Below are 13,022 nucleotides of genomic sequence, written 5' to 3'. Positions count from 1 at the left end.
AAATCCGAGCGAGCGGTACGACTGACGAAGCCATATTGTAAACATATTGGCAGGAAATGCAGAGTAAACACAGATTTACAAGGAATATTAATATAATTTAATTCTACATTGCTTGAAGTTTTGATTTAAGCATGTCAAAACTTCTGTATTTATGTGACTAAAAGATGAATATAAAATGTGAATGTATTTGGCACCTTAATAATACGAATACTTATAAATGACAGCTTGTCACGTAAACTGACAGATTCTACCGGAGTATTCTATTAAAAATCCCCGAGTATTACTATTTAATTTTTGAAGAGAGCGTCCCCTCTTCACATCCGCTACATGCTTTCAACATTTGCCTCTGACTATCCGAGACCCGAGTGTAATATATGCAAACGAACGTTGTTCTCTTGTGCAATCTTTTATTAAAATTGCTAAATTTCTGAGTTTTTGGAATTGAGAAGGATTTGAGCTGTATCCATGGTACGTTTGCAATAAAGGAAATTCTAATCAAAAACTATTCTGGTTTAGTAACCCTTTCAAGACCTGGCGATATTTCAGTTTTCTCCTTTTGTTTTTTCTTCCCCTTTTTTCAAGAGCTGTAACTTATTTTTTAATTTTTCCATTGACGTAACCTTTTTTTCGTATGTGGAACTAGTTGTAGTTTTGAATAACACCATTCATTTTATCATATATATTATACTGAAAAATAAGAAAAATATTCCAAGTGGGGTGAAATGGTGAAAAAAACCCTCTGCAATAAATCATTTGTGTTTTTTAGTTTTTTTTTTGTATTTACAGCATTTATAGTATTGTAAAAATGACCATGATTCTGCAGTTCAGTACGATTACAGCTATACCAAATATATAAGGGGTTTTCCTATATTTTCTATATATTGGTAATATATTTTGTATAATTTTTATATTTTATATATTTTTTATATTTTTTTTAGATATTTTTAAATATGTTATATTCTAACTTTTAAAATAAATTCAGATCTTTGTAATAAAACCTTTCTGAGAAAGTTTCTGAGAAGTGTAACTTTTATTTTCCCATCCGTGGGTTTGTGCGAGGGGTCGTTTTTTTTACACTCTGAGCTGTATTTTTGATTGATAATGTTTTAGAATGAATACAACATTTTGATTTTTTTTTTGCATTTTTTGGGGGGGAAGTGTTGCTACTGAACAATGGCAATGCTGGTATTTAAATACTGTCTCTTTTCGGACTTGAACTTGCAATTGTTTAAATTGCAATTGTATTGCATTATATAGTGTCATTGACACTGAGCAAGCCCCCCAGCTGCAATGGAAACCTATTGGCTCCCGTCAATAAACATCTAGAGGGGTCAGCATGCAGCTGATGGAAGCCGATGCATGAGAGCCAGGGCTGTGGAGTCAGAGTCGTGGAGTCGGAGTCGGAGCTCATTTTGGAGGAGTCGGAGTCGGTGTCATGGAAATTGAGGAGTTGGAGGTTTGGCTTACAGACCCCACAGCCCTGATGACAGCATTTGCAAGAAGGCCATTTAAATGCCACTCTCAGGGAGGGATTTAAAGCAGTATTTAAATGGTTAAACAGCAGCTATCAGATCTTGCTCTGGTCGCTGCTGTTACTGATAGATGCTCGCAGTGTAACATCTAAGTCTCATATTAATATACCTCGCATGCGACCTGTGAGGAAAATAATGTATATTACAGGTTTGTTTAGGGGTTAAAGGGATCTTGTTGGGAGATTCATGGGCAAGCAATGGGCAACATGAATCAGACACTCGCATTTGAACATTCTAGTCAGGTCCTACGGTCCCAATTCATCATTTGTCATTTATTGAAGTCACTTTTCTTTTTTTAACTTATGGAATCCGCTGACATTTTTTGGTGCCAATTCTTCAAAATTACGCATGCTGTTCGTAAATTTGCTGCAAAATAAAAAAATGTTCTTTATTTTTGTCTTTAACCAGTTTTCGTAACTTTTTATCAACAAAAGTCACAAATCCTTTAAAAAAAAAAAATTGCAAAAAATAAATTTGGAAAAAGTCACATTTTCATGAATCTGTCTAAAACATAAAGTTTTTAAGGAAAAGACAACTTAAAAAATGGTGCAAAATGTATAGGAAGTAAGGTATAAATACTAAAGCCGCTAAAAAGAAGCAGATAGCAAACAGTATAGATTCAGCAACGATGAATCAGTGACCAATGTATCTTGGTTGAGTCATCAGGTCTAAGATCTATTTAAAAATGTATGCAAGATTTCAGTCGAGCTGGCCCAAATGATGCCAGTGGTGTTAAGAAGATTGGGGGATAGAAGTGGCTGGCCAAAGGAAAGTGCGCGAGGCTAAGTGGTTCTGCCCACGCTGCAGCGGACACTTAATTTGTATAAACATTTAAGGAATGCTTCCTTGAAATGGAGAACCATGGATTATGCAATGAAAGGTGTAAAGTTTTTCCTTGTGGAGAAGGACAAGTCAAGCCTGGCATGTCAGAGTGAGGAGACTTATAAGCCATGCATGAACTCCAGAGCCACCTATTGGAAGCAGTGATCCTAAAAGTCAATATCGACTCTTTAACGAGCCTTGCAATATGATTTAGGATAAAAGCCAAAACAGAATCTCAATTTGAAGACATGGTGTTTCAGGGTGCTGCCCCTCATCAGTGCAAAGTATGGTGACCTAGCCGTGGCACTGATGAGGGGCAACACTCTGAAACACCATGTCTGTAAATTTCGATTTGACTTTTATCTCAAGTCATATTGCAAGGCTCGTTAAAAAGTCAATATTTACTTTTTGCAATAGGTTACGGAATGAAAAGTAAAATTCTTAATAGAGCAAACGTCTCTATGTGGAGATATACTTACATCATAATGTCATTTTACTTGACAGACTCCCTTTAAAGTCCTAAAACGAGAAAATAATAACCAAAGTTGTATGTGAAACCTTTACCGAGCGATTATGTTTTATCAGATTTCCAGTCATAACTCCAAAGGACAGTTCTGCCGTGAATACGGGATTTTTTTTTAATCAACTCTGATAAATATCTTTCTTCCTTTTCATATATTAAAGTCAGACCAGTTTGACAAACACACTGTTATGCTGTAGTAAAGCTCATATTGTTTTGTTTTTCAATTTTACAATGGATTTACAGCAGTAAAAAGACCTAACTATTGATTTATTATGACTGTGTTGCTTGTTTATTACAGGTAATGGAATTGGTAATGAAGCCGCCATGTGTCGGAACGTGAGCAAACTTATTGTTTTACCTCCTGGCTTTAATGGGCAACCGAAAAGGGGGAACTTAATATTTGATGCCTGCTTTGAAAGCGGTAAGTCTACTAAAGTATTAACCTTATCAACCCAAGTTGACTCATTAGGAGATTATATCAATGGGAATCTGAGAACGCTACATAGTAAACTGAAATTCATGCTCAGAATATACCCTATTGTTAAAATCAAGTTCTTATGTTAACTGTATTTTTTTTATTAAAAATTGTTAGTGTTTTCTTTATTACCATTTTTCTATTGATTAAAAAAATCCTGAAATCTTATATACTAACCACTAAACCTAACACTAAACTCATACTTCCTGTTCTGTGCAGAAGACTTTTCATCAGTCTCGTGACCATCGCAGACAGGATTAGAATGACAGATAAAACCTCTCTATACAGGAGATAAGACAGGATCCACCATTTAAAAAAAAAAGTGACGTCACAACTCAGCTCTTCACCCTCCCTGCAAAATGACCTCTGCACAGATTACGGAGCATGCCTAGAAAACTCTCCTATTGAAGAAAATGAGTCACCTCTTGTTTATTGCTATCTTTACTCCATTTTCTTGCTGTAAAGCATATCTTCAAATGACTTTTGCCCTATAATCATGGACAGAAAATAGAATAAATAAAATATACTCTCATAAATTGAAAACATATTAGAAAAAAATAATATGCATCGTTATCTGGTTTTAATTCTTCATGGGAATCTTTAAGCTGGCTTTTGCAAAGTAATCTGACAGCAGCATGATGTAGGGACACAGACCTTGTTTCCAGCTTTGTAGCACTTAGTTTTCTGGGTGCAGCAGTTGTGATAGAATCACAGTTTATTCTGCTGCAGATCTAACATCGCTCGGAATGCTTAGATGTGTATAACCCCACCCACACCACTGATTGGCTGTGTATAACCCCACCCACACTACTGATTGGCTGTGCATAACCCCGCCCACACCACTGATTGGCTGCCTACTGTGTACACTGTATATTGACAGAAGGCTGCCAATCAGTGGTGGGGACGTGGTTGGACCAGGAGGCATGAGACACCTAGTCCTGTAGTGATAATCTCCTACATACAAAACACTGTATTGAAACAGCAAAATTGAGCCTAGTAACTGATAAGTCGCTGGAATCAGGGTTTTTGCTCCTACATCATGCTGCTCTCAGATTACATAGCAAAAACCGGGTGACAGATTTCCTTTAACAATAAAATAGATTCCTATCCATTGAGTACTACTATTTTTTGCCGGATCCTTCAAACAATAGATGCAAACTGCACTCATCAGACCCTGCTGATTTATAATGTCCATCAGTGAAGGTACTCATTGTTTTAATGGCAAGAATTACACAGCTTTGCTATTTGTTATTATTTAAGGACATTTTTCATCCGTTAATGACCTATTGGTTACATCAGGTTTTGTTACCTGTATTTTTTTTTTAAATTCGCCAATATTTTGTTATTTGCCATATCACTATCTTTATTTTAAAAAAAAAGACCAAATTAGTAATCTTGTAAAATTCACACTGGTTACTGTGGCTTTTTAAAGCTCATACTTGTCCTTTTAGGAAGAGTTTACAGCATTTTTCTTACCATCGGAGGCAGAACTACAATGATAGGTAAAGCGACTATACACGGCCGATAACACTATAAGAGATGTCACAGCTCTCCTGCTCTTCCTCCCTTCAAAATGATCTTAGCACACTCTCATTAGATGCTTCAATATAAAACATAGAGGAGGAGTCTTTTCATTGTGCCTGATGTACATGTGCGTTTTCCTGAAACACGAGGTTATAGTCTAAACCTACTAGCACATGTGAAAATAGCAATTTTTGTATTTTTTTTTATTAAATATTGTGATATGGAAAGAAAACCTTTGCAAAAAAATGCATTTAACACAAAAACCTGATTTAAACAATAGGCCATTTTTTGAGGAACGCTTCCCTGTAAATGTGATGCAACTGCTTATAAAGTCTCTGAATGAAACTTCGAAGGAAAAGTCTGAAGAAAAGGAAACATTGCTTAAGGAAAAGCCATTGTTGCCCATAATCATTCAAAGTTTAGCTTCAGTTTCCTATGACTATGTTCCTTATGTGTAGCGAATCTTCCTATGACATTTGCCATTTATATCACTAATGTCTTATGCGCTTCATGAACTACAAAGGAGTCGTATCCATGCTAATTCGAAATTAATGGTCTGTGCTAAGAAAGGACATAAATATCAAAGTCCTGCAAAAACTCTTTAAGTCAGTTTTTGTGTTTGAATATCTTCCACCTATTGTGCCCCACTGACACCATTGACACCATAGCATTACTAGTACTTACTACTTGACATATTTGAAAGTGACTCATGACCTACAAAAAATTGTCTGAACAGAGGGACAAAATCTCTCCCCCTATCTCCTCCAGCCAAAAATAAATAAATATAGACTTTCTAAGTTTTAGTGATACTTCTGAAAATAAAAAGGATGCCCCTTCCTCAAATACACCTATGTTTAGGGGTGTCTATGTACACTATATGAACAAAAATATTAGGACACACTGCTTAGTTATTGAATTTAGATTTTTAATTTTATCCTACTGCCCCCGGTGTATAACATCTGGCCCCATTTTCCCAGGTGTATAACATTCTGCTCCTAGGCCCCTATGGATAAGATCTGGCCCCTTCGCCCCCAGTGCGTAACATCTGGCCCCATTGCCCCCTGTGTATAACATCTGGCCCCATTTCCCCAGGTGTATAACATTCTGCTCCTAGGCCCCTATGGATAAGATCTGGCCCCTTCGCCACCAGTGCGTAACATCTGGCCCCATTTCCCCAGGTGTATAACATTCTACTCCTTGACCCCTATGTATAAGATCTGGCCCCTTGTCCCCAGTGCCTAACATCTGGCCCCATTGCACCCAGTGTATAACATTCAGCTCCTTCCCCTTGTTGTATAACATCCGTCCCCTCACCCCCTGTGTATAACATCCAGCCGATTGCTCCTTGCCCCCAATACATAACATCTGGCCCATTGCTCGGCTCGTGGTGTATAACATCTGGCCCAATTGCCCCTAGTGTATAACAGCCCACCATATTGACCCCGGTACATAATATTCATTCCCATTTTCCCTGCGGTATAACATCCAGCCCCTTGCCCTAGGTGTCTAACATCAGGCCCCAGTGTATAACATCTGGCCCCTCCCCCTGGTGTATAACATCCAGCTTAGTTGCCCCTGGTGTATAACATCCGGCCCCTCGCCCTCGGTGTATAACACCTGACCCCATTGCCCCAGTGAATAACATCCAGCCCCATTGCCCCCAGTGTATAGCATCTGACCCCTCAGCCCCTAGTGTATAACATTTGGCCTCTTGCCCCGGTGTATAACATGTGGCCCCTTTGCATCCGGTATATAACATTTGGATACTCATCCCAGTATATAACATGTGCATAACATTTGGCCCTATTGTCCCCAGATTATAACATCCAGCCCCATTTCCTCCATTGTATAACATCTGACCCTATTGCCCCCTTGTGTATAGCATCCAGCCCCTCGCCCCGGTATATAAAATCATGCCCCATTGCCCCACGTGAATAACATCTGGCCCCTCGCCCCTCCAGTGTATAACATCCGGCCCCTCATCATGCCGTCTGCCTTTACTAACGTGACAGAATGGCCGGTGGTGCAGAGCTTCCTGATACCAACGCGATCCTGGAATAGGAGCCACCGGGGTAACAAGTCCGGTCAGGTAATGTCTAGTAGTACTGTAAAGCTGCTGTCATTCTTGGAACAGTGGAAACGTCTTCTGTGGATTGATGGATCACGCTGTTCTATCTGACATCTGATGGACATTTTGGCTGATTGTTTCTAAGAAGGCCCTTTTCTGTTCCCCACGACTGTGCCAAGTGTGCAAGATCCATAAAGATATGGTTGAAGGAGTTTGCTCCGGCCACACAGAGCCTGGACTTCAAACCCATCAAACAGCTTTGGGATGAAGTAGATTGGAGATTGTGAGCCTGGCCTCTCCCCAACATCAGGGCCTGACCATACAATTGCTCTTCTAAATGATGGGTCAAAAATTCCCACAGACCCCTCCAAAATCTTGTAGAAAACCTTCCCAGAATAGCGGAATGGACCAACTCCATATTGATATCTACGCATGTAGAATGGAAGGTCATAAAAGCCCCTGTTGGAGTAATGTGGAGGGGCACAAAACATTTATCCATATAGTGTATGTGCTTCTATAATAATATATTAGTTTTGCATGCTTCTTCCCGGGTGGCACTGCCGGTCGGTAATGACTTTATTGACAGACTTGCTCTCTCCTCGTGCAGCATACAATATATTAGTCACTAGTAAATGATGAGACAGATTCTTTTTCTTCTAAGGATTAGTGACTGGGTGTATTTCACTCTTCTTTAATACACTTCCTACATTACCATTCCAAGTCTCTGTCTACTTGTCAAGCAGATGGATTGGTTCTGTTACGGCGTTTCGGAGTGAGGTGTCTGGCTCTTGTGTTCTTATTTAAACAGATTATCTGGTAATTAGATAGATAGGCTGTAAATTGCTGATTTTTTTGTGTGCTCGAATTGATTTAAATAGGCATTTGTAAAAGTATTATTACCATGCTTACATCTCTGTGAATAAACTTCTCTGCTATTCAAAGACGTCAACCTCGGAATTTCCATCTTCATCGGACTTAATGATGCAAACACAGGGGATGTCATTATGGGGACATATGGGACGTGTGCATTCTTGATGGTTTTGCTATCATAATCAATATAAGGCAGCAGAACACATTGGTTGGAATTTCTAAAAAAAACTTTTAAAAGTAGCAAAGTTAAAAAAAAGTATTCAGTTTTATTTGTCGTCACAAATTAATGGACTGAGCTTTCACCAACCATATAACACAACATTTTCTGTAATTCAAAGAAGAAATTGGAGTGAATTGTAGAAGACATTTACACCAGCTCATAGCTGGTCACTGATCATTTGGAAAGTTTACTCTTCCTGGATATTTTTTAATGCCAAATTCACATTTCAGATTTTAATTCCGTATACATGAACTATTTTCATCAGTGTGCTGAATCCGATTTTCATCTGTTTTTAGGGAGTGTCTGTTTTTACCATCCATATATCATCCATTTCCATTGTATGGGAAAAAAATTGATTGAGTTTCCCAAGCGTCTTCTAGGAAACAGTCAGTGAAAAAAACGGATAGAACTAGGGTGTAAGGCTGGTTTCACACTTGCGTTTTTGTAAGCTGTGTTTTAGCACTAAAAAACGCAAAAAAAACGCATGCGTTTTTTCCCTATACTTAACATTAAAAACGCATGCGTTTTTTGCATGCGTTTTGACGCGTTTTCGGCAACGCATGCGTTTTTATAGAAAAACACAAGGAAACACAAAAAAACAAGAAAACCTTAACCCTAACCCTACCCCTAACCTCACCCCTAACCGTTTAATGAACATTTTCTGACAGTCATAGTGCCACGTATTTCAGTGCCACGTATTTAAGTGCCACGTACTATAAATACTATAACTACGTGGTTATACGTGGCACTGAAATTTCGTGGCACGTAAATACGTGGCACTTAAATGTGTGGCACTGAAATACGTGGCACTGAAATATCGTGGCATTTACGTGAAATACGTGGTACTTATATACGTGGCACTTATATACGTGGCACTTAAATACGTGGCACTTAAATATCGTGGCATTTACGAGAAATACGTGGCACTTAAATACGTGGCACTTATATACGTGGCACTTAAATATGTTGCACTTAAATACGTGGCACTTAAATATCGTGGCATTTACGATAAGTGGCACTTAAATACGTGGCACTTAAATATGTGGCACTTAAATATCGTGGCATTTACGTGAAATACGTGGCACTTAAATACGTGGCACTTATATACGTGGCACTTAGTCTACGTTCACATTTGCAGTCTGCGCCGCAGCGTCGGGGGCCGCAGCGTCGCCGCATGCGTCATGCGCCCCTATATTTAACATGGGGGCGTATGGACATGCGTCGCACTTGCGTTTTGCGCCGCATGCGTCCCTGCGGCGCCCGCGTCCGGGCGCAGAGGACGCAGCAAGTTGCATTTTTGCTGCGTCCAAAATCAATCAAAAAAAGGACGCATGCGGCGCAAAAGGCAGCGTTGTGCATGCGTTTTGCTGCATTTTTGTTTGCGTTGTGCGTTGCGGCGCCGACGCTGCGGCGCACAACGCAAATGTGAACGTAGCCTTAAATATGTTGCACTTAAATTCGTGGCACTTAAATACGTGGCACTTAAATACGTGGCAGTTAAATACGTGGCACTTAAATATCGTGGCATTTACGTGAAATACGTGGCACTTATATACGTGGCACTTAAATACGTGGCACGTAAATACGTGGCACGTAAATACGTGGCACTTATACACGTGGCACTTATACACGTGGCACTTAAATACGTGGCACTTATACACGTGGCACTTATACACGTGGCACTTATACACGTGGCACTTAAATACGTGGCACTTAAATACGTGGCACGTAAATACATGGCACTTAAATACGTGGCACTTAAATACATGGCCACTGAAATATCGTGGCACTTATATACGTATATACGTATATAAACGTATTTCAGTGCCACGTATTTCAGGTTAGGGTTAGGGGTGGGGTTAGGGGTAGGGTTAGGGGTAGGGTTTGGATCCCTTTATCACCTTGATGGTGGGGGGTGGCTTAGGGGTAGGGGTAGGGTTAGGGGTATGGTTAGGGTTAGGGTTTGGATCCCTTTATCACCTTGATGGTGGGGGGTGGCTTAGGGGTAGGGGTAGGGTTAGGGTTAGGGTTTGGATCCCTTTATCACCTTGATGGTGGGGGGTGGCTTAGGGGTAGGGTTAGGGGTAGGGTTAGGGTTTGGATCCCTTTATCACCTTGATGGTGGGGGGAGGCTTATCAGTGACCTGGTGACCAGGACATTCTAATAAAAAGCTACCCTTAACCCTAACCCTAGGGATCCTAACCCTAACCCTAGCTAATTCTATTAATAGTGTGTTTTCTAGTTGATTTTGATGTTTGGCAGCTGTCACACACTTCTCAGCATGCGTTTCAAAAACGCAATCGCGGGAAAAAACGCATGTAAACGCGGGAAAACGCCGCGTTTTGCCGCAAATTTTTTTTTGGCGCAAAAACGCATGCGTTAAAAAACCGCGGCGTTTTGCCGCGTTTACATGCGTTTTTTCACCACATGCATTTTTTAAAAAACGCTGCAGATCAAAACGCAAGTGTGAAACCAACTTGGATGACGTCCGTGTGTCTTCTTGTGTTTTTATTTTTTGCAGTCCCATTCAGTTCAATTGGACATGCCTCTGTCTGTTCAACACATCATTTGTGCCCCATAGAGATGAGCGGATAGATTTGAGGGACTTCTGTCCAACGTCCAGGTCAGTGATGCATGCCAGCTAGACAGAAGGCACACAAATCTTACATTCTGGCATCTCCGGTATGGCTTTTCATTAGCTAGGTTTGGCGCGACGTCATCGGTGCTTCAAGCCGAACGGATGACGTTGCGCCAGTCCTGACAAACCAAATGCTTTGCCGTGGATGCTGGAAGGTAAGAGATTTGTGGTCATCCCATATAGCTGGCTGGTACCACTGACCTTGATGTTGGACCAAAGTCCCACAACTGATCTGCTCATCTGCTCATGTGAATAGGCCCATAGACCAAAATGGGTACTTGTTCTATTTCCAAAAGTACAGATACTTGAAACCTGGACTTGTTAATAGAGCCTAAAACTGGTGCATGGAACTCCAGTCTTAGTAGATGTCTCCCATTGATTTTGTTTTTATCAGAAACGTCCTATAGGTATAGAGATATACAGATGCAGTCAGGGTGCAATGGTTCATGTAAAGTACCGTATAACCATAAGTAGCAACCGAAGGCGGAGATATTTGCACTAAGCCTATACTATGCTTCCTTGCTACAGGGCTGTGCCGCCTGACGGTGTTTTTATATGACATGATATTACAGAAGTTATTTTCCCCATGTACGACATATACTAGAATACTCAAGGACATAGCATCTGATGGAGCAAAACACATTGAGGAAGGTGGCAAGAAACAAAAAAATCTAATTAATGTTTCTTGCCCTTTGACAATTCTTGAAAAAACACGGACTTCTCCTTGGAGTTGGACATAGGCTGGCAGTCTAATGGCCATTCCCATGATTTTAGATGACCTGTGCAGTGCGTTCTAAATAAACCATACAAAGCACTGACACCCCATGCTTTTTCCCCAAAAGACATAGACATGTATTTGAAGCATCCAATAGTTCTCTCTGTAGTACGTCATATGAAAGTCATGTCATGCAACTGAGATCATCTCCTCTCGCGTTAGGATGTCTTCTCTCATCGGTGGCTTTAAAATATTTGTACTATCCTTATCAAAAAACTGGATGGTCACATACTCCATTTGGACATACTGTATGTCATGGTCAATTACGATAGATAAAAGTGACAGTAGTGCAAATTTGGGGAACTCTTGAAGTTGCGGGTGGATCCCTGGTAGTTGGGTAATGGAGGACATTTTTGTTTCACAGATTATCTTTTCTATGCTAAGAGTTGATCATGGAAAAGTTAGGTTTGCAGTGGTATAAACTGTATTTTTCCATAAGTCTAAAGACAAGAAGAGAGCGGCCTTAATAGAGGTTGTCTTCGATGGTAAACATTTCTCTATGACTCCTCTTTGCCAGAGGATGTATTGCTCAGCATGGTGCTGGCCCCACAGTAGGCAGAAGATTAAACAAATAATCCGATATTGTGGGCCCACAGCGGTGATTTCTACAGGTTTGAATATTTCCATTTCCGATGTTCGTATAATGCAAACCTGTATGAGATCTGTATGAGTATGTGATGATAAAGCTGGCAAAACCATAGATTTAGTATAGTCACGCCGGCTCGCTGTACTAAGCTATTGAGAAAACAGCAGTTACGTTGAAGGGAATTTGATGACACGAAGAGATCAAATTTTATGGAGGTTATTGTGCTTTTTTGCTACATTTTTTATTGTTCCCTCTTGACGTCGGTGGGATTTGTTTTACATGCCTTGACACAGATTTTTATGTATAGATATTGAAGTTTATTTTACACTCATTACACTTTCAAGTTCAATGACCCAACCAAAAAACTGGTTCGAGGATGCTTCTACCCTGCAACAAAATATCTCATGGTACATCAGTGTCTCCCTCTTTCCATGGCCTACTGAACTGGATCAAAGATGTCCGCGACATGGAGCATGGAGCCAGTCTCAATCACTGGATCACTAATTTCCTTACTTTGTCCCTGTAGGGATGACTATATCGCAACGCAAGTTTAACCTAAAGGTCCGTTAGTATGGGGCTTATTCACCAAGATTTTGCCTTCTCTTCCAGTACCCACCATCTTTCTTTTTACTTCTTCTTTCATCACCATCTAATAGATTGGTGTTCTTTTGCTACATGGTGAATGTTCTGTTAATTTTTTCCTTTTGAATTATTTTGTCACGGAACAGGTGCGTGTGTATGGAGCAGGCACATGAGCTGTGTTACACAGCCAGCATCTGCCTCTAACAGCAGTGGCTGGAGCAAGCATCGATCACTGCTGTGAACCCATTAAATGCTACTGTCAATAACTGACAGCTAATTTTTCCTTTTACAGCTTTTGAACGCTGTAGAGGAATTTTAATTTTACATGGCAGCCTTAGAAGTGAATGGACATCAGTAATACAAGGTCGTTCTAGACCCCCAGACCTCATAGATGATCTCTGTCTCA

The 13,022-nt window shown here is 40.1% G+C and overlaps 1 protein-coding gene across 2 annotated transcripts in view; it reads left to right on the top strand.

Moving 5' to 3' along the window:
* Positions 1 to 13,022, top strand: part of AGBL4 (AGBL carboxypeptidase 4) — a 1,613,281-nt gene that overhangs the window by 96,264 nt on the left and 1,503,995 nt on the right. For both annotated transcript variants that reach the window (XM_077277379.1, XM_077277378.1), the window contains one exon: positions 3,176 to 3,298. In XM_077277379.1, the coding sequence (XP_077133494.1) occupies positions 3,176 to 3,298 (123 nt within the window). The remainder of the gene's footprint in view (positions 1 to 3,175; positions 3,299 to 13,022) is intronic.

Source organism: Ranitomeya variabilis, chromosome 8 (genome assembly GCF_051348905.1).
Source record: "Ranitomeya variabilis isolate aRanVar5 chromosome 8, aRanVar5.hap1, whole genome shotgun sequence".
Lineage (NCBI taxonomy): Eukaryota > Metazoa > Chordata > Amphibia > Anura > Dendrobatidae > Ranitomeya > Ranitomeya variabilis.
The sequence above is the reverse complement of the archived record's forward strand: the minus strand, read 5'-3'. Positions and strand labels throughout refer to the sequence as shown.